The 21,484-nt window shown below is 49.9% G+C and overlaps 2 protein-coding genes across 2 annotated transcripts; both read right to left on the bottom strand.

The window, feature by feature from the left end:
- Positions 1 to 11,181: 11,181 nt before the first annotated feature.
- On the bottom strand, positions 11,182 to 12,516 carry LOC120667099 (polygalacturonase inhibitor-like). The gene has a single exon (XM_039947126.1). The coding sequence runs from the start codon at positions 12,491 to 12,493 to the stop codon at positions 11,288 to 11,290; it is 1,206 nt and encodes a 401-aa protein (XP_039803060.1). The 5' UTR covers positions 12,494 to 12,516; the 3' UTR covers positions 11,182 to 11,287.
- A 6,150-nt stretch (positions 12,517 to 18,666) lies between these two features.
- Positions 18,667 to 20,260, bottom strand: LOC120667098 (polygalacturonase inhibitor-like). The gene has a single exon (XM_039947125.1). It carries the CDS (start codon positions 20,135 to 20,137, stop codon positions 19,100 to 19,102), a length of 1,038 nt encoding a protein of 345 aa, XP_039803059.1. The 5' UTR covers positions 20,138 to 20,260; the 3' UTR covers positions 18,667 to 19,099.
- Between the last annotated feature and the right edge of the window lie 1,224 nt (positions 20,261 to 21,484).

The following is a 21,484-nucleotide window of genomic DNA, read 5'->3' as shown; positions in this document are numbered from 1 at the left end:
GGCAAACAGTCAACTGATGTCTCTGCTGGATTGTTTCTCCGGATACCATCAGATCTGGATGAGGAAAGAAGATGAAGAAAAAACAAGCTTCATAACCCCCTTCGGCACCTACTGCTTCGTGAGGATGCCCGAAGGATTGAAAAATGCAGGATAGTCTTTTTCAAGAATGTCTTCGGTGGTCCTGGAGCACCAACTCAGAAGAAATGTCTTGGCTTACGTTGATGATATTGTAGTAACCAGTTCAATAAGAAGTAACCATATGGCAGACCTGGTTGAAACCTTCGCAGGCCTAAGAAAAACAGGGTTGTCCTTGAACCCCAACAAGTGCATCTTTGGAGTTCACAGAGGAAAGATGCTAGGATGCCTCGTGTCCACCAAAGGAATCGAAGCAAATCATGACAAAGTAAAAGCTCTCTGGAACATGGAGGAGCCCAAGTCCATCAGGGACATACAGATGCTCACAGGGCGGATAGCAGCCCTAAACAGATTTATCCCTCGCTCTGCTGACCGAAGCCTACCATTCTTCAAGGTCCTTCGCAATGCAAACAAATTCAAGTGGTGCCTCGAGCAAAGCGAAGCCCTTCAGGCACTCAAAAACCATCTCCAGAACATGGTCAAAATGACCTCACCTGACCCGAAGGATGTGTTGCTCCTGTACATCGCGACATCCTACTCTGCTGTCAGTACAGCGCTCGTGCTCGAGAGAGAAATCGAGGGAAAGAAGAAGCAGCTACCTGTTTACTTTGTATCCGAAGCTCTTGCATGCTCGAAGCTCTTGTACTCAGAGCTAGAGAAAATTGCATATGCAGTAGTCATGTCTGCCCGGAAGCTTCGATACTATTTCGAAGCTCACAAGATAATCGTAGTTACAGATCAACCTCTGCATGACTTGTTCAACAATAGAGAGGCCTCAGTCAGAATTGCTAAATGGGCTTCGGAACTCTCTGAGTTCTACATAGACTTCGAGAGAAGAACAGTCATCAAGTCACAAGTATTGGCAGACTTCATTGCCGATTGGACATCCCCAATCTTCAAGGAGGAACCTTCGGCTGAAACCTGGATCGTGCACTGCGACGATGCCTGGTGCAACGAAGGAGCGGGTATTGCTGCAATCATAGAATCTCCTTCGGGAGTAAAAACAAGACACGCAGCATGTCTAAGCTTCGGCAACCTCGAATCATCAACCAACAACACCACCGAGTATGAAGCCTTGCTCCTGGGCCTTCGCAAAATGAAAGCCCTTGGCCATCAAAACTTCATAGTCATAACAGATTCGAAGGTTGTCAGAGACCACATTGAAAAATATTCAGAAGCAAGAAAACCAGATCTCATCGAGTACCTCGATGCCGTCAGAATGATGGAGAAATATTTCAAAGGCTTCGATATCGTTCATATCCGAAGGCACATGAACGACGAAGCTGACAAGCTGGCAAAAGCAGCATCAAGAATGGAGCAATTACCTTCGGATGTATTCTACGAAGAAATCACAGAACCTTCGGTCAAGCCGAAGAAAGAAAAACAGGTTTCAGTCATAGCAGCTGAAGACTGGAGAACACCCATAATGGAATACCTTCGGGGAAATAATGAACTGGCAAGTGAGAGAGAGGAGAAAAAAATGTTCCAAAGAGCAAGGGGCTACATAATCTCCGAAGGTGAGCTATTCAAGTCAGGCGTCACCAGCCCATGGCTCAGGTGCATCTCCACAGCCGAAGGCATCGAGCTCCTAAAGGAAATACATTTCGGGTTCTGTGGATCCCACATTGGCTTCAGACAACTCGTCTCCAAAGCCTTTAGACAAGGATTTTTCTGGCCCACGGCGCTAAAGGACGCAAAGCACATAGTCAAGACATGTCAAGCATGCCAAATGATGGGCCCGAAGTCCTCAAAACCTTCGGAGCCAACCCAGCTAATACCTCCGACCTGGCCCCTACAAAGATGGGGAATTGATCTCGTTGGACCCTTACCCACCGCTCAAGGCAATTACAAGTACGCAGCAGTTGCTGTCGAGTACTTCACAAAGTGGATCGAAGCCAAGCCCCTAATCAACATCACATCAGAAACAATTAGAAAATTCTTCTGGCAGAACATCATCTGCAGGTTTGGGATCCCACGGGAAATCACCGTCGATAACGGCAAACAGTTTGATTCACAACTCTTCAGAGAGTTCTGTCACAGTGTGGGCACAAAGGCAATCTTTGCTTCGGTTTACCACCCGCAATCAAATGGGGCCATTGAAAGAGCCAACGGCATCATCTTCGGCAGCATCAAAAAATGCCTGTTTGATCAGAAAAAGGGCAAATGGGTGGATGAACTACCGAAGGTCATCTGGTCCAACAACACTTCAGAATCAAGAACAACAAAGTTCACACCATTTAGGCTACTCTATGGTGCCGAAGCAATGACACCAGAGGGGCTTAAAAACTGAAGCCAAGGGTGACTCACCAAGTTGAGGCCATACCATCGATCGACAAGGATCTCATGGAACTAGATATCCTTCAAGTTTCGGAGAACCTTGTGAAGAATCAACAAGAAACCACGAAGTGGAGAGACAAAAAGGTCGTGAAAAAGAACATCACAATCGGGGACTGGGTCATAAAAAGAAAGCCAAACGCCGAAACCTCCGGCAAGCTCCACTCAAAATGGGAAGGTCCATTCCTAGTAATCAAGAGCAACAGGCCAGGGTCATATCACCTGTCCGACGCCGAAGGCAATGAGCTGCAGCATCCTTCGAATGCGGACAGCCTTAAAAAGTACTACATATAAGTATGTAAAAAGGCCGCATCGCGAAACTATAAGCGATTACGGACCTTTGCAGATATTTTCAGTTCTTTTTACATTGTAAAAGGGCCGTACTCTTTTCCTCACAGGGGGAAACTCCACACCGGAGGTGAGATTTTTGACGAGGCGGACCCATTGTAAACTATCTCAATGCAATGAATTTCCCCCAAACAAAGTGTAACCTTCGCCTAAGCAGCCCAAATGGCAAGCTTCGACCAGCATCTACATGCTGCATAAAACAGTAAGTTAGCAAAGTATGCAGAATCCGCAAACTTTGCATACTTATCCAACGAACGCCAAGGGGCTTCGACCTTTCAAAAGGTCCGAACCAAAAAACATTCGGCACAAAAGACACAATAAGTGCAAAACGAACGCCAAGGGGCTTCGACCTTTCAAAAGGTCCGAACCAAAAAACCTTCTGCACAATAAGTGCAAAACGAACGCCAATGGGCTTCGACCTTTCAAAAGGTCTAAACCAAACAACTTTCGGCACAAAAGGCACAATACGTGCAAAACGAATGCCAAGGGGCTCCGACTTTTCAAAAGGTCCGAACCAAAAAACCTTCGGCACAAAAGGCACAATAAGTACAAAACGAACGCCAAGAGGCTTCGACCTTTCAAAAGGTCCAAACCAAAAAACCTTCGCCACAAAAGGCACAATAAGTGCAAAACGAACGCCAAGGGGCTTCGACCTTTCAAAAGGTCTGAACCAAAAAACCTTCGGCACAAAAGAAACAAAAAAACCCCTCGAAGACAACAGCGCGCAAGAAGGGGGGGAGACGTTTTTCCCCAAAATACAAGATTTCAGCGCGTTGCCTCATTAGTAAACAAACTATCTATCGAGGTTCCACAAAGAAAGAAACCCCCTTTTTTATTTCATAGACTGCCTCCGGGCGACGACTCGTTAGGAAGGGGGGGAGACATTTTTCCAAGAAACACAACCCTAACGAGCGTCACCTCAGACGACAACAACTTACTTCTCGAGGGACACGTCCGGCATCCAACAAAAGCCGACCAATTTTTACCGAAGGGAATTTGTCCCTGCAAAAAGCAACCTTCGAAAAGATCCCCTAGGACAACACGCTGGCAGGGGGGAGACGTTTTTCTCCAAAAACAAAATCCCCGCGTCGCCCAGTCTTACATTACCTAACAAACCTCCGGGAGGAATATACCAGAAAGGGGGGAGAAACATTTTTCTTAAGACCCCTCGCACAACCCACAACAAGGCACCTCAAAGGATGCACAAAATAGAGCACCCCGAAGGATGAACACAACAAGGCACCTCGAAGGATGCACAAAATAGAGCACCCCGAAGGATGAACACAACAAGGCAACTCGGAGGATGCACAACACACAGCACCTCGAAGGATGCACATAACAAGGCACCTCGACGGATGCACACATCAAAACACCCCGAAGTATGCACACGCGTAAAGCACCCCGAAGGATGCACAAGACATAGCACCTCGAAGGATGCACATAACAAGGCACCTCGACGGATGCACACATCAAAACACCTCGAAGGATGCATTCAAAAAGTCATCTCGAAGGATGCACGCAGAAAGGCATCTCGAAGGATGCACACAGAGAGAAAGCCCGAAGGATGCGCAATAAGAAGCCCCGGGAAAGGCAATCGCGAGAATAACATACACGTCGAGAAGCGTCGCAAAGGTCACATTCGGACGAAAAAGAAAGAGAGGTTACAATGAATCACGACCGGACCAGCATAAGTATTCTGCAACGCTGCATCCGGGACGAGCAAGGCTGAAAGCCTCCCAGCTCATCAATACCTTAGAGTTGTTCGCATCCTGCAGCATGAGAATATTTACAAACAAATTCTAAAGCCCCCAAAACAAATCCCGACAAGCTAATCTTTACACCTGAGCCCTCGGCGATCCATCCGCGTCGCGTCCTGAAGGAGACCTATTGGCCTCGGGCGTACCACCGACCCCAGAAGGTTGATCAGGATTTAATTCCTGCACAAATAACAACATTTTACCATAGGAAAGCAAAAAACCAAAAAACACAGAGCCAGCCAAAAGAAAAGCTTACCCCTGTCGCAGCAGCCGCGAGGGTCCGAACAGCGACCTTGCCCGAAGGTTCCCATAAACGCTCGAAGTATGCAATCTTGACATCCTGTATCTTGTTAACCTCTTCGGACAAACCCTCGTAGGGGACGTACTGAAAGACCCCTTCGAGCTTAGAGAGGTCGACGGCGCCAGCGCGGAGAAGGTTCCCCACAAGCCCCTCGAAGGAGACGGACACCGTGTTATCGTTCGGAACGCTCATCACCTCCCCGAGCCCCTAAAACTCCGATAGCAACCAGTCCAGAAGCTAAAGGATAACCTGAGAACCCTCGGCTGGCTCAGGCAAGGGCAGAGGCTCTGCTCCGAGAGCAGCAAGAGCCTTCTTGTACTCTTGGTACACTACCTCGGCTCGCGAAGCGACCTCAGCGAAGACTTGCTCGGGCTCACCCACTTTAGCATGAACCTTCTCCAATTCGGTGATCCTTCCCTTAAGGGCAGCCTTCTCGTTCGCGTCCCTCTCCACAGTCTTCCGAAGGCTCTCTAGAACCTTCTCGTTGTTCGAAGCAGTTGCCTCTAGCTTCGAACACTTGGCCTTCATTTGCTTGTTTTCATCCTTCAGAGCGAGAACCTCCGCCTCAGCCCGCCGCAGTTTGTCCGCCAGACTCAATCTCTCAGTGGCGCTCTTGACCCGAAGGTCCGCATCCGCCTTGGCCTTTTGCATCAAAATACGGCTGGCCTGGGCAAGCTTCTTGCTCAAGTCAGCAACGATGAAGGCAGCATCGGAGGTGGATGTTTCTGCCACGGCTGCATTAAACTCTGAATCAAACACAAAATCACCTTCGGGGACACCAAAAAATGAACAAAAGCTAAACGCAATCAGGCCCCACCTTACCCTTTTCAGGAGGGAGAACCCCGGTCGTGCCAGGCCCGTGCATCACGGTCAAAAGCTACTGCATCGACGCAGACACAACTGCAAAGACAACAAAAGGGGGGCCCTCAGGTCTCAAACAAACCGAGTGCCCACGCAAAACAAAGTAACGAAGCTTACCGGGTTCGTCGAAGTTCAACCCCTCCAGCATCTCCAGCTCTTTGTCCGCAGGTGGAGCCGAGGACCCACCCGAGATGTCCCCGCCCCTAAGAGAGAGCAGCGTCTCACCAACCAAAACCTCCCCCTCCTCGATGCCAGCCGAAGTGGTAGGAATGGCGACCGCCGGCACCGACGCCGGAGCCGTTGGAGCACCGGCCGCAGGCCCCGTGGGTCTCGGCTCAGCCGGCTTCAGAAGGTCCGAAGACTTGGCGCCAGTCTTAACGAGACTCTGGATCCTCCGGCGTTTTGTTATACCTTCGGGGGGACAATAAAGGTTAATCAGTGCCCTCGCCACCTCAACCCGATGGCCGGAACCAAAAAGCATAGTCCCGTACTCATCGCTAAGATCATAACAGGATCTAAAAAGCCTCCCTTCGGGAACTACAATCTCCCCGCCCACCGTCCCAATGAGCTCTTCCACAAAGGAAGGCGTACCACTATCTCCCGAAGAAACCTCCTCGTCTCACGCCTTCCTCTTAGCGCTCTCGGCCCTCGCAACCGAAGCCTTCGAGCTCGAAGCTTTCCTCCCCCTTCCGCGACCCCGACCACCACCCCCGCCACCTTCGCCAGAAGTCCCCACCTTCTATTTTTTAGCCTTGCCCTTGGACTTCTTCGATGCCACCTCAGAGCCAACATTGCCCGGAGGCGTCATCCTCAGAACCGCACCCGCAGGTACCGGCCGAAGGCCGTACTCCACGCTGTAAGGATCGATGGACCAAGAGGGGGGGTGAATTGGACCTTTTTCAATTTCTAAAACGAAGTAAAGCAACCTTAACCTATGCAAAGCTAGTAAGGCACCAATTCACCAACCGGATAACTAAGCTACCTACACAAGCTACGAGAGATAAAACGAGAAGTAAAGCCTAGCAAGGTAGAGCTAAGTTATGATCTCTAAGTCAAGCACATGAATAAATTGCATGAAAGAAAATGCTTGAATAAAGAGAGTGGACAAGAGACGACCGGATTTTTTCCCGTGGTATCGATGTGTTGGCACACACCCCTAATCCACGTTGTGACACTCACAAAGAGTCTTGTCACCTCCCAAGTCACCGAGACGAGGGCGCTCACTAAGAGTCTCCGTTCACCATCCCGGCGTGGTGGAGATCAAGCCACGTACAATCTTCTTCTCCGGGCTCCCACAATCTTTGGCAAGCTCCGCGAGATACACCTCAATCACCAAGATCGCCTAGGTGATGCCAATCACCAAGAGTAACAAGCTAAGGCCTTCACTTGAGCAAGAACTGATCACCAAGAACGGATGCACACAAGCTTCTCTCTACTCAAGTCCTTAATCTTGCTTCTTGATTGATTGAATGCACAAGTATGTGAATGATGAAGCTCAAGGTGGCTCTTGACTATAGTATGAGTGTATGGATGTTGCCTGGTGTCAAGAGTAGCAAAATGACCCATTGGAGGGGTATATATAGACAGCTCACACGAATAGAGCCGTTTGAGAAAAGCTGCCAGAAAACTGCGTAGCGCCGGTTAATCCGACGTCCCTCCAATAGTCATCGTTGGTTTAACCGATGAATGTAAACTGCCCCTTCTGAAAACTAGCCGTTACAACTTGGGCAGATTAACCGACGTATCATCCGTTTAACCGGTGAGTGTAGTTGTCCACTGATCAACTGAAAAACCAAGTCTCTGGACAACTGCACCGATGTTAACTCAAACCTATCGTCGGTTTAACCGGTGAGTACAACTTCTGAATTCCTTTGAAAAACCATCTCACTGGTCAATTGCACCGACGTCTTGATTCAAACATCGTCGGTTTAACCGGTGTATATAACTTGAAATACCCTGGAAAAACCAACTCTGGACTAATGCACCGACGTTAAATTCAAACACGTCGGTTTAACCGGTGTATTGAATTGTCCAGACTCTGCTGACTTCGTTTAACCGACGTATAGATAATTGAGAGCGTCGGTTAAACCGGTGTATAGACTTTTTCTGATTTTGTCTTTTCTGATTTGAGTCTTGAATGAAATCCAAATATTCTTGAGATATAGTTTGAGAACCACTTATTTGAACTTCTAGAAACCTGAGTGACCATAGTGTGCATCCATTTTCAAATGACCATGTCCATGCTCAAGTTACTTAGCCTTAACCCCTCTTAATAGTGCGATCACTACAAAACTATAAAACCTATACTAATCTAAGTGTCCTTCTCAATCTTGTGACACTTAGGACTAGAAAGATCCTTAGCCTTGACATATATAAGTTGAAAACCGAGATCGCCTTTTTGAATAACCGAAATTGAGGGGCCTCTTTTGACATATGACCAAATGAGTGATAAAGATCAATTAAGCTGCACAAACTCATTAGTCACAATAATGGTTGTCATTAATCACCGAAACAAATCTTGAGGGCCTAGATGCTTACACACGCCCATCTCCGCCAAACATCTGTTCAAATGAAGGTTCCTCTTGCAAATCTCGACCAAGGAAAGATATTCCTTCCTGTTCCGAGGCCCCAAGATTTCCGAGGCCTCCCGCTCCAGCTCGGCAACAATCACCTCATCGATCGAACCCTCGGGCCGCCGAAGCCCAAAAACTGGAGAGGTCAAGTCATACTCCATCCCAGCAAAAATGCTTTCGCTCGAACCCTCGAGGAGCCCAACCAGCGGACAAAGGCCAAATGCCCGCGGCCAAAAACTCTTCCACCACATCTCTACCACCGCAAACCTGGCAAGCTGTCATGAAGGCTTCCACACACGGCTTAAAGCCCGGCGCACGCTTGTTGTACGCAGGTTGATAAGTGTGATCGAATGCCTCGATATCCGAAGCTAACAGATACTTCTCCTCACTCGAACCCTCGGGATCCGGAAAACCAATTTTGGCATAAAACCAGTACCCCAACCAGTTCCCCTCCCATTTGTTTCTCTGGGCTGCGGCAAGCACAACCTTCATCAAGCCTGTCTTCTTGTTGGACTTGCGAGGGACGAAGGTGCAACACCCATTCTGCACCTCACTCTCTTCTTCATCATCATCCACAAAAACCTTCCGAGGCTGACAGTGCAACTGAAATAGCCTACAAAAGGCATCAACGGACACCCCACCTCCGAACGTCCTCGCAACCCACAAAAATTTTGACAACGCTGCTATCCCGTTCGGGGTGAAATGGTGAAGCTTCACGTTGAATGGCTCCAGTAGCTTCGGAACTATAGGATCCATCGGAATGCGCAACCCAGCGGTAAAAAAATCCTTAAAACAACCACCTCTTCAGTCCGGGGCACCCGGAAAACCTCTAGGCCAGGAGGGCGACACACCCCCTCGGGAAAATATCATTTCGAAACATAGAAATCGATCGTACTCTGAGAGACGACAGATGGCTCGAAGAGCAAGGCCTTACGCTTCTCAGGACCCATCAGGTCGGAAACACTCGCTGAAACCCCCGACAGACTTCCGCTGGTATGTTCTTGTTGGACTGCAGGACGCGAAGTCTCGGATCCTTCGGGGTGTTCAACGGGATCAGAGTCTACGCGGAGAACCGCCCTCTTAATAAATGCCATATCTACATAAAAACGAAGAAAGGCAAATTAGAAAAAAGGGTTCAAACGAACCTTCGATCAACCTCGCTGTTTGCTTAGTGCGAGCCATGAACCGCTATTCTACTTACAACGAGAAAAATGAGCAGCTAGATCACGCACGAAGCGGAACCTTTGAAAGAAGCGCTTTATAACAGAAAGTGTCGAAGGTAAGCAAAGCTCAAGAGGGCACATGTTTTACCCCCCCCCCCCCCCGCCCCCTCCGCTTATATAGGTGGGGGAAACCAACAGTACCAACGGTAAAATCGAGGAGTCGGCCGCCCAAGCGACGCAATCGGAGCCTGACACGTACACAACCAAAACTGACTGTTGCAGCCGACGGTTCGGGAGATGTTTTTTCTCGGGAGCTTCCCGAAGGATACGAGCAATCTTCTTCTTTAACGCGGGTTCGGACCGTCGGCTTCGGACATCGCCCTCGAGGGGCTACTGTTGGGGATTGGACCTTCGGGAGCAGGCCCGGAGGTTAATCCCGACCTCAAAAACATCTCCTAACCTATCTGCAGGGCCCTGATATATGGGTAATGAATGCACCCGAAGGATGATTGGCACCTTTCAAGACCTGCGAAGCTTCGAGGAGATCACCTTCGGGTCACCGAAGGTGACGACTGACCACTCGGAGGCACAAGTCCAAGGATCAAGACCTGCGAAGCTTCGAGGAGATCAACTTCGGGTCACCGAAGGTGATGACTGACCACTCGGAGGCACAAGTCCAAGGATCAAGACCTGCGAAGCTTCGAGGAGATCACCTTCGGTCACCCGAAGGTGGCGACTGACCACTCGGAAGCACAAGCTTGAAGACGAGAACCTGCGAAGGTTCTCGACCCCGAAGGATATCAAATGCAGAGTGCAACCCGGGCGAAGGTCTGCAGAACCTTCGTCGGGAATAGGCGTGCGTGTAAAACGTGAATACGTGAGAAGGTCGGATTTGTACACCTCTCACCTTGTAATTTTATCCCGAAACCGGCTGTAAGTGAGCTGTACATGAGTTGGAAGAGGGCAAATTGGGAAAATTTAGCCGAGGGCTAGGGGTATAAATAGCCCCCTCTCTCCACAGTGTACGGGGTGGATTTTTCTGGTTATTACTGGAGAATTAAGTGCCTACTTGCATTGTCATTTCCATACTGTTCATGCTTTCTGTTTGGGCATCTAAGAAGCTAAGATCCCAACACTAGCTGAAGTGAGTTTACTGAGGTTGGTGTTAAAAAAATTCCCCTCAACGGCAAAAACAGGGGTTCAGACATTTTCTTGATTTGTCGTCGTGAACTTGAGATTGTTTTCTACCTTAATCACTATGCCTTCAGTGATGTCTTTCCCAACAGGCCGAGTTTTTTTAGTTTGAACATAATATTAAAGGAAATGCATCCCATTTGTACCCAACTGCCCATGTAACCCATCCTCACAATCGTTTGAGGACCATTTTTTTGACAACTGGTGTCTGCGTTGTACAAAATCAATTGGCTTTTGTTTGAATAGCTCAAAAGTGTTACAGTTTTGCATGCATAGCCCTGTTTTGTTCCCAAAATTTTTTCTATAGTACCATCACATCAAATCTTCGGACACATGCATGGAGTATTAAATGCAGTTGGAAAAAATAACTAATTACACAGTTCAACTGTAAATGGCGAGAAAAATCTTTTAAACCTAATTAGTTCATGAGCCAAATAACAACAAAAGTGCTACAGTACCCAAATCCAAAAAATTTCGCGAACTAAACAGGCCCAAATTGAATAGCAACTCCAACATACTGTAATGGATAAGCTTGTTACTGTGTGATAAAGATGTTTTATTCCTTCGGAGGTGATTTGAGATTACAATTGAAATCTATCGACTGATGGATGGATGGATCGATCACTTGCAGGGATTAGCAAGCGGAGCTCCACACAAGCACCTGTTATGCTGGTAGCTGTAGGCATCGAACGTCGCCATGTTGCCGCCGGCGGGCACGGCGCCGCACAGCCGGTTGTAGCTCACGTTGAAGAACTGCAGGTTGCTGAGGTTCGCGACCTGCGCCGGGACGCCGCCGTAGATGGCGTTGTGGCTGACGTCCAGCAAGATGAGCTGCTCCGGCAGCTCCACGGCGGAGAGGTTGAAGCTCAGATCGTTGCGCGACAGGTCCATCTGCTGGACCGGCTTGGCCCGGCCGAACAGGCCCGACGCGTCGCCGGTGAATCCGTTGCGCGACAGGTCGATCTGCGCGAAGGCCACGGCGGAGAACTCGGCGGGCACGCCGCCGGTGAGGTTGTTGTGCGAGAGCCGGAGGTAGGCCACCTGCGGCGCCTTGCTGAAGAGCAGCGGCGGGAGGGAGCCCGTGAGGCGGTTGCGGCTGAGGTCGACGCTGTACAGGCTCGGGAGCGCGGCGAGCGAGGCCGGGACGGCGCCGGCGAGCGCGTTGAAGGAGAGGTCGAGCTGGCTGAGCCTGGCGAGCGCGCCGAGGAAGGACGGCACGGGCCCGGAGACGGCCGTCCAGGAGATGGTGAGGAAGGCGAGGTTGGAGAGCCTGGCGATGGCCGGCGGGATGGGGCCGGAGATGCCCGGGAGGTGGTGCAGCCTGAGGCTCCGGAGGTGGGCGAGGCCGGCCACGGCGTCGGGGATGGCGCCGGTGAGGTTGGCGTCCTGGAACAAGGAGAGGCCGACGACGCGGCCGGTGGAGGCGTCGCAGTCGACGTCGTACCAGTCGCAGCACGGGGAGGCGGCCGTCCAGGACGCGAAGTGGTAGGGGTTGCCGAGCGCCGCCTTGATGGCCAGCAGCGCGGCCTTGTCGCCGGTGTGGCAGCGGCTGGCGGCGGCGGCGGCTGCTGAAGCGGCGGCGAGGAGGACAAGGATGGCGCGCATCCGCATCGCCGCCGTCTTCATCTTGCTGACATGCACAGCACGGTACTCCGGCCGAGATCGTTCGATCTGCAGCTGGTAACAGATCAGAAGGCCGCCGCCGCGGCGGCGTTTGGCAGCGGCGCGCACTGTCAACGGAAGGAGACTGGTCAAACATCTCAAGCTACACTCTGCGACTCGATGGATCAGAGCAGACCAGCAGGGTCCCCACTCCCGCTCTTCCATTCTGTAAGAGTGGCTGAGGCGTTGCTGGTTTGTTAGAGGACCAAGTCCTGCGCGCCTGCTGATGCGCTGAGTGCTGGCCACGATGCCCGCCAATAGCGGCATGCGCTGAGCCAACTCGCTGTACTTGAACACCTGAGATGATCAATCCAACTCGCGTTGCATTTCTCAAACTCTTTCATGGTACCATTCGCCAACTGATCCTTTCGTCTCTTCCGCTGCCTCTCCTCCTTCCTCGCCATGCCTGCCAGTTCGACCTCGTCGGGCATGAACCCGTTCGCCGCTGCCGCCGCAGTAGCGATCACGGTGGCCACCGCCCAACTGATCAACATCAAGTCTCACGTTCCCGTGACGCTTGATCTCGGCGACTCCAACTTCGGTACATGGCGCACCTTCCTCATCGCGTTCCGCAAGTTCGGCGTCCTCGACCACATCGACGGAACCCGGTTCTCGCACATGATGCTTGATGACGCCGAGTGGACGCAGATCGACACCTGCATCGTCTCCTGGCTCTACACCACGCTCTCCTCCGACCTGCTGTCCGCCGTCATCCAGTCGGCCGACGACGCCTACACCACCTGGACCGCCATCACCGACCAGTTCCTCGACAACGTCGTCCATCGTACTGTCCAGGCTTGTCAGGAGTTTCACGCGCTCCACTAGGGGGACATGACGATCACGGAGTTCTGCAGCAAGCTCAAGGTCCTGTCTGACACTCTCCGTGACGTCGGCACTCCCGTCTCCAACCCGGACCTCGTCGTCAGCCTCCTCAGTGGCCTCAACGACAAGTTCGGCAACTGCGTCACCACCATCTCCGCCGCGCGCCCCAGGATGACGTTCCGCCAAGCCCGGTCGTTCCTCCTCCAGGAGGAAATCTGGATGAACACGCGGGCCCAAAAGGCCGCCGCCACCGCCCTGCTCTCTTCGACGCGTTCCACCGGTGCCTCTCCCGCAACGCCCGCCGCCGGATCCGCGCCTCATCCTCCCCCGCCCGTTCCGCAGGCTAGCGGCCAGCACTCCGGCGGGAACTACAACCATGCCTTTCGGACCTTCCTCGCTGCGCGCGGCTCCGTCCTGCGCCTCACATGCCCCTACACTTCCCAGCAAAATGGCCGAGCCGAGCGCATCCTCCGGACGCTAAATGACTGCGTGCGCACAATGCTCCTTCACGCCGCCATGCCCCTGCGCTTCTGGCCGGACGCTCTGCAGACTGCCACTCACCTGATCAACCGGCGGTCTTGCACACCACGCGGCCATGCCACACCCCATCTTCTCCTGTTCGGTGTCCAACCAGACTACACACACCTGCGCACATTCGATGGCGGCATGCGCTGAGCCAACTCGCTGTACTTAAACACCCTGAGATGATCAATCCAACTCGCGTTGCATCTCTCAAACTCTTTCACATTCGATGGATAAGAAGTCTGAATTTTTTTCATTCAGGAAATACAGAAAGACAAGATCCTAAGGGCACAATGATGCTAACATTGGAAGGAGATCAGTTTTTTCGTTTGGGATGCTAACATGATCCATTCTAACTATACCTGATTATCACGCATGCATTGTTCATTAAGGGATTGAAGAAATTCAGCGACGCGGGACCGAAACTTTCATTTGAACCATCATACTACAAGTATACTAGCCCCTCCAACCCTACTTAATTCAAATATTTTTGCTAATTTTTCAAAATAAGATTTAATTTAAATAAATAGTACAAATATTTAAACTAAAAAATGACAGGTGCATCTAAAAGTCATCCATTTGCATCTAGTCCGCTACCTTTTAAAACAAGGACCGCATGTGCATTGCTGAATGGTGCGACTCAATGAGCAGGTTGCCATCACCTTCCATCAATTAGTGTGACCGTCGATTAGCAACAGGAACAGCAGCATGGAGAAACAATGCTGCGCATCCTATGACGTTGTGGTCCCTTACCAAAATGTTTCACAAAACCCCCTAAGCTTTTGACATGTAGACAGGTCCCCCGCCTCGTCCGTGCCTGCCGGACAAACTCACCGACGGCCATCAGATGCAAACATTCACGGCGGGTTGCCATGGTTGGCACATTGCTTCTGCTTCCCATCTAGTTGCCGGTGGCACGAACGGTCCTGCCCTATATCGGCCTACGAGCCCCTGTTGACCAAAGGATGGTGGCAGATCGGCGATGCGTTACATCCGAGCCGCCAATCACGCATTTCCGGTGTCCTCCTCTTCACTCGAGGATTGTGGTTAGGGCTGGTAAAGAGTTTTAATTTTTAGCCTAGATAATCTAAAGGTCGGGTTGTAAAAGGGTCGGGCTCTATTCTTATTCAATTTTGAGCTAAAAAAATTAAGGATCAAGTTGGATTGTGAAGAAAATATTAGGGCTATGACTCGTTACCATCTCTAATAGTGGTAGATGAGCGAGGGTTTATGGGAGTTTTGGACCTCGCTCGTGCACCAATCTGATGCAGTTGCAATCGGCGTCAGTGGACCATCGGACCATCGAGAAGACAAATGAAGAAGCTTCCCAAGGAGGAAGAGGATTTATATGAAAAACACTACCCAAAATAGGAATCTTATATAAAACTAGTAGAGTGCACATGCGGCACGCATGTGTTCAAAAAAATTATGGCAAATAAGAATTTTACATTTATGAAAAGACATGTGTGGCACCAGCATATTCAATACAGTACCAGAATAACTTTTATGGACATCGAGTTTTCAAGAAATGTTGAAAACAATAGTTTTTATTGACATCAAGCATTCATGGCGCAAACCAAAGCAAGATGAAATGAAAATCAACTCAGATGGAGCGTATAATGCTGAAACGGGAGGTGGATGGGGGTAGGTGATCAGGGACGGAAGGGGCAAGAGGACTCTAATGAGAAGCGTAATCCGGAAATATCCCGATGAAGCAGAACTTATTAGTCCGAAATATGGCAATAATGTTGCTGAATTTAAGTTTCTGATAAACAGGAAATTAGAATAAGATCAAGTACACAACACTAAAGCATAAAATGAGTATCAGATTGCCTAAAATTTGACGATGAATAAAAAACAATCACAAAATAGTGGAAAGCCCTTCCATCCATGAGAGCATATCTTCATAGTACAGCCGGGTATTAAATATTAAATTATGCCAAGTACCACGATTACACCAAAACCATCTTTACTGGAAAGCCTATTCAACTCATTGGTGGCTGCAGGATACCATAACATACCTCCAGTATAGCATGCTATTCAGTACAGAGACAGCAATTCCATTGTAAACTGGAAGGTGCTATCCGCTCAAATAATCTAATCCAACCAAGGCAGGAACATAACCGATATCAATTCTCTTTGAAACATCTAAAGTATTGTGTATCAGATAAATTAATACAGCCATACATTTATCAGAGCTACAATGTTATTAAGAGTTTAACACTTCAAGCAAAAATTCAATAATTGGGTTTTCTTTTGAAAGCAACATGCAAAAATTAAACATGCTATTGCTCCTTCATGAACCCCATTATGTAAGTACCATTTAAAAAAATGTCACTACTGGTATAGATGACTGGCCATGGTACATTGACCAATGTGCAATAATTCCAACATACAGGATAGCAAAATCGAGACAAGAATAAATTTTCTAAATATAATAAGAATTTTAGTAGATAGAAGATTTGCAATGAATTGGATGTCAGGTAATCAAAAGAGAATTCACAGATAAATGAAGTTGTTATACATTGCAATGGCATTATGTCCCTTTGTAGAACCAAAGGTCCGAAAGGAAGTGGTAAACATAGATAAATGGAGTAGAAACTTTGTTTTATCTTACCACTAATAGATCTCAACGCGTTCAGGAAAGGATCAGCTCAAGATTTTAGGTTAAAGACATTAATGGATTCTGGAATACCTCACAAAGAACTGCGCCGGTTTTTAGATTACCCTAAGCCAAGTGTTCCCCACCCTGCCTTACCAAGTATCTGAAATAAAGTAACAAAGTTGGGATTAGCCTTCATTCATACTTTATTTGCAATTCTAAAGCCCCAGTGATGTAAAAATTCAGAAATGATGAGGTGCTGCCAAAATTCAGTGGCACCAACAGGTCAAAAAAAAGGACAATCTTTTATTGTAATGAAATTCTTCATTGATTGCAAACAAACAGAGGTCAGTCGCCAAGTAAACACACATAAGTCAGTCATCAAGTATTAGATGGTACACCTATATTAGTTAGATTTACTTTCCGACATGTACACATTTGATTAATTGAACACAATTATTTTGATTAATTGGACATCACATACTGAAAGAAAGAAAAAATAAACCTACAACCAATTTAGAATGTTTTTTCCTCTAGAAAGTTAAACTTCACGTTAACCTGACCCTTCATCCAATTGGTAAATTAGAGAAGTATAAATACATGATTGGCTCCTTCATCCAATTGGTAAATTAGAGAAGTATAAATACATGATTGGCTCCACTGCCCCCAAAAGCTAAACTTGCAAGTGTGAATAAGCAGCAATACCTGAGTTTCCTTTAAGGTGTACCGCTTCAATAGTGTCTTCTCCTCATTTGTGAGCACCTGATGCTCAGGAACAAGAACATGCTCCTTGATGTTTATAAGCAACCCGACATCCTGTTCATTGCTTTAATTAGTAGATAGAACAGAGCTGATTGTCAAAATGCAGTGTCTTGTTATTGTTGTTGTTGTGTTACTTTTCCTTGACTTTTTTTTTGTAAAGTTCTTGCTTAAGAGATTCCTACAACCACAAATGGTGTACGTAAGATATTCTTTAGATAATCACCATTTGTACAAAGCAAAACGCTGATGCTAGTGTTGGGCACGCAGCAGGCATCTTATCCTTGACAGGAGGTCGAGGAATTCATGAAAGCAGTCGAATGTGACTTTGGGATCTGGTGGACATCTGTGGGGTAGCTGATCTCCATCTCCCGAGCGCCACCGTCGTAACCTCCTCCTTCCCCGCCTGCCACTCGGCTCCAGGGGCGTCGTGCTCCCCCTGGCATGCCACCACAGAGCACCGCACGGCCGCAAGCAGCAGGTCTAGCACCACCGCTGCTCCCGGTTTCTGAGACGGGCTGTAGGACACGCGCAGGGGAAGCTGCCGTGGAGGGAGACGCAGCTATGAAGGCCGATTTGCAGGCGAATCGAGCAGCCAGGACGGCCCCGCGTTGGTGTCGCGAGTGGGGGAGGCTGGAGGCGGCCGGAGCTCGAGCGAGGGGGAGGCCGGAGGCGCGCGGATCTTGAACCACCTACCGCTCGGAGACCAGGAGTGCCGACGGCGGGCAAGGATTTGTGCGGAGGAGGAAGGGGCCCTTCGGTGGCTCGATTCGCCCACAAATCGGGCACCGGCGGCGTGGAGGAGGTGGTCTGGAACCGAGCGTGGCCGCGATGGTGCAGATCCGACCCCCATGGGGGATCTGCGGTGGGGAGGGCAGCCGCCGCGGCGTTGGGCGTCGCGCTCGCGGGCAATCGAGCCGGCGAGGCGGCATCAGCGGCGACCGTCGATCCGCGGGCGGCGTTGATGGGGAGGCGGCGTCATGGGGATGGCGCTGCCGCGAGGGGAGGTGACGTCGTGGGGGAGGCGAGTCGCGAGGGAGAGGGACACCGCCTCTCGCCAGCCCCCGGAGCCGCCATCACCGGAGCCTGCCACTTCTCCCCCGTGGGGGCCGCCCGGGCTAGGAACGGAAGGGAAGCGGAGATTCTGGGCAGGTACGGGCGGGCGGGTAGGCTGAGGCTCGGTGAAAAAAATCGCGAGAATTGGCGGAATTGTTTCGGAACACCAGGTTTTGTCGGTCTGCTTCGTCTGTTTTGGTCCGCCGCTATACCGAGGGCCTAACATGTGGGGTCGCCTGTGAGAGGTACAGGGTAATTTTATTGGTCTATGCTAATTTCAATTGTTTAGGTTCTTTATAGTATATAGATACTATATCTACATTTTTCACAAAACCCCTAATTTGGATCGTGATTGTTAATCGCGATGCTAATAAGGATCTGTATATAAAAGATTGATCCATATTTTATATAAAGATCTCTAAATTAGGATTTGCTTTCTGAAATCTTCGGACCGGTCTGATACCCGGAAAAGGCGCGAGGTAGCGGGGGAGACCTGGAGAGGAGCATGAGCACTGTCCTAAACCCTAAACCCTCTTAAGTATTGCTGAATATCACGAATGCATTGTTCATAAAGGGATTGGAGGAAAAATTCAGCGATGCACATTGAAATTTTAGTTGAACCAGCAAGAACGTTGCTGAATCAGACTGAAATTTCAGTCCGATTGGATGCAGACACAAGCACAAGCACCAGTCCTGACTTGTGCGTTGCAAACATTGTCAAGCAACAATATATGACACTTCAAATTAAGGAGAGACACACGTATACAATATGCACACTCTAGCTAGCTAGGTAATACAAACCCAAAACACACAACCATTAATTACTGTATTTATAGTACATGTTCTTTTGTTGTACTTACCTCTCCATGGATCTTGGGATAGATGAAGAAGCATATATTAGTTGATTCCAGGATGCAAATATAATACATGTTCTTACGTTGGCTTAATGAGCTTATTAGCTTGGTCCTCTCGTGCAGTGGATAGGGAATTGCTTGAGCGAGATTTGATGGTCAGAGCATGTAACGGTGGCAGGCCGGGAGCGGGGATCCGCAGAGGCACTTGTTGTGCTGGTAGCTGTAGGCGTCGAACCTCTCCATGACCCCGCCGGTGGGCAGCACGCCGCACAGCTTGTTGTAGCTGACGTTGAAGAGCTGCAGGCCGGCGAGGTCGGCCACCTGCGCCGGCACGCGGCCGCGGATGGCGTTGTGGCTCAGGTCCAGGTAGCTGAGCTGCTCCGGCAGCTCCGCGCCCGTCAGGCTGAAGCGGAGGTCGTTGCGGGACAGGTCCAGGTGCTGCAGCGGCTTCCCCCGGCCGAGGACGGCCGAGGCGTCGCCGGTGAGGGAGTTGCGCGACAGGTCGAGGTGCGTGAAGTTGACGGCGGCGAACCCGGCAGGGATGGCACCGGAGAAGTTGTTGTGCGAGAGCCGGAGCTCGGCCTGGCCGGGGCACCTGCTGAGGAGCAGCGCCGGGACGGGGCCCTCGAGGCGGTTGCGGCTGAGGTCGATGCTGGCGAGGGCGGGGAGGTCGGCGAGCGACGCCGGGATGGCGCCCGTGAGGGAGTTGAAGGAGAGGTCCAGGAGCGCGAGCTCGGTGAGCTGGGACAGGGACGCCGGCACGGGGCCGGACACGCCGGTGTAGGAGATGGTGAGCTGCGAGAGGCCCGAGAGCTGGGCGAGCGTGTCCGGGATGGCGCCGGTGAGGCCCGGGAGGTGGCGCAGCACGAGGGTGCGGAGGCCGGTGAGGTTGGCAATGGCGTCCGGGATGGCGGCCGTGACGTTGCCGTCCCCGAAGACGGAGAGGCCGACGACGCGGCCGGTGGCGTTGTCGCAGTCGACGTCGTACCAGTCGCAGCAGAAGGTGTCGGGCGTCCAGGACGCGAAGTGGTAGGGGCTGCCCAGCGCGGAGTTGATGGCCAGCAGCGCCGCCTGGTCCTCGTCGTGGCATTGCATCGTGGACCCCGCGGCGGCGGCGCCGGCGAGGCAGGAGAGCAGCAGGACTACTAGCAGTAGCAGGTGATGATGTGACGATTGCTGAGAGGAGGCGGCCATGATCGATCGATCACCTTGCTAGCTAGCTAGCTCTTGTGATGATCAGCTAGCTCGATGCTTGTGATTATTGCTTGCTTGGTTGCGATGGATGGAGATGATCCTTTCATGCATACTTATAGGCTTGCAAAAGCGCAAGTTGGGAGCACCTGCACTAGCAAAGGGAAGATGATCGAAGCCACTGGGATTAAACATTGCAAAAGTGCAGGCCAGTGGAGGACAGGGATGAAGACCTGCACATACATCGTTTGTATGATGTGAGGTGATGATCGAGCATACATGCATTGCCAGCGACGGTCACTGACTACATTCCTGCATTGCTCTCAAAGATCTAGCTAGTATCATCAGATATTTCATGCATGCTTTAATCTGCTAACAGGGCTGCTGGCACTACTAGGAGGTTAATTGGGGAGTGTAACGAACCTAACTTGTGTGACATGGATCAGCATTATTATTGCATTGTTGATGAGATGTGTGGATAAAATTATCTAGCCTACCGCAATACAAAATGCGTAGGCCGGGCGGGCGATGAGTGGATCCTCGCATGCCTGCTGCTCCATCTCCTGTTGGCCTTTCCGGCCCTGTTTAGTTCCCACCCTATAATCCCGTAAACACGAAAAAACGTCACATCGAATATTTCGACACATGTATGGAGTACAAAATGAAGTTTATTTACAAAACTTTTTACATGGATGGGCTGTAAATCGCGAGACGAATCTAATGAGCCTACTTAATCTATGATTTGCAACAGTGATGCTACAGTAACTGCCCGCTAATTATGGATTAATCAGCATCATTAGATTCGTCTCGCGATTTACAACACATCTGTGCAAAAAGTTTTATAAATAGACTTTATTTAGTACTTCAAATTAGTAAAATTCTTTCGCAAAAAAATTTTGCGTTTCAACTGTAAACAGGGCCGGACATGAGACGCTGACGGCCAATTTGCAGCCTGCAGGCTCCCTCCCATTCATCATGTACGGCCTAGCATTTTTCAAGTCACGCGGCACCAGGCTCCAATCCAGTACAGTGATCCCATCCAACCAGTTCTGATTTCTGAACAAGTGCTCACCAATCCACTACAGTGATCCAGGGTCCAATACAGCCTGCCTGACTGACATGATCAGGAGTGTTGCAGTTTGATATTTCTAGATTTCGTGAGAATTCCCAAAAAATTTCAAAGATTCCCTGTCACATCAAATTTTTGAACATTTGCATGAAACATTAAATGCAGTTTTAAAAAATAACTAATTGCACAATTTAGTTGGAAATGATGAGATGAATTTTTTGAGCCTAATTAGTACATGATTGGACACTAATTAACAAATAAAAACGAAAGTGCTACCGTAA

Source organism: Panicum virgatum, chromosome 3N, assembly GCF_016808335.1.
Source record: "Panicum virgatum strain AP13 chromosome 3N, P.virgatum_v5, whole genome shotgun sequence".
Lineage (NCBI taxonomy): Eukaryota > Viridiplantae > Streptophyta > Magnoliopsida > Poales > Poaceae > Panicum > Panicum virgatum.
Note: the sequence above shows the minus strand (reverse complement) of the source record. Positions and strands in the feature narration are given on the sequence as shown.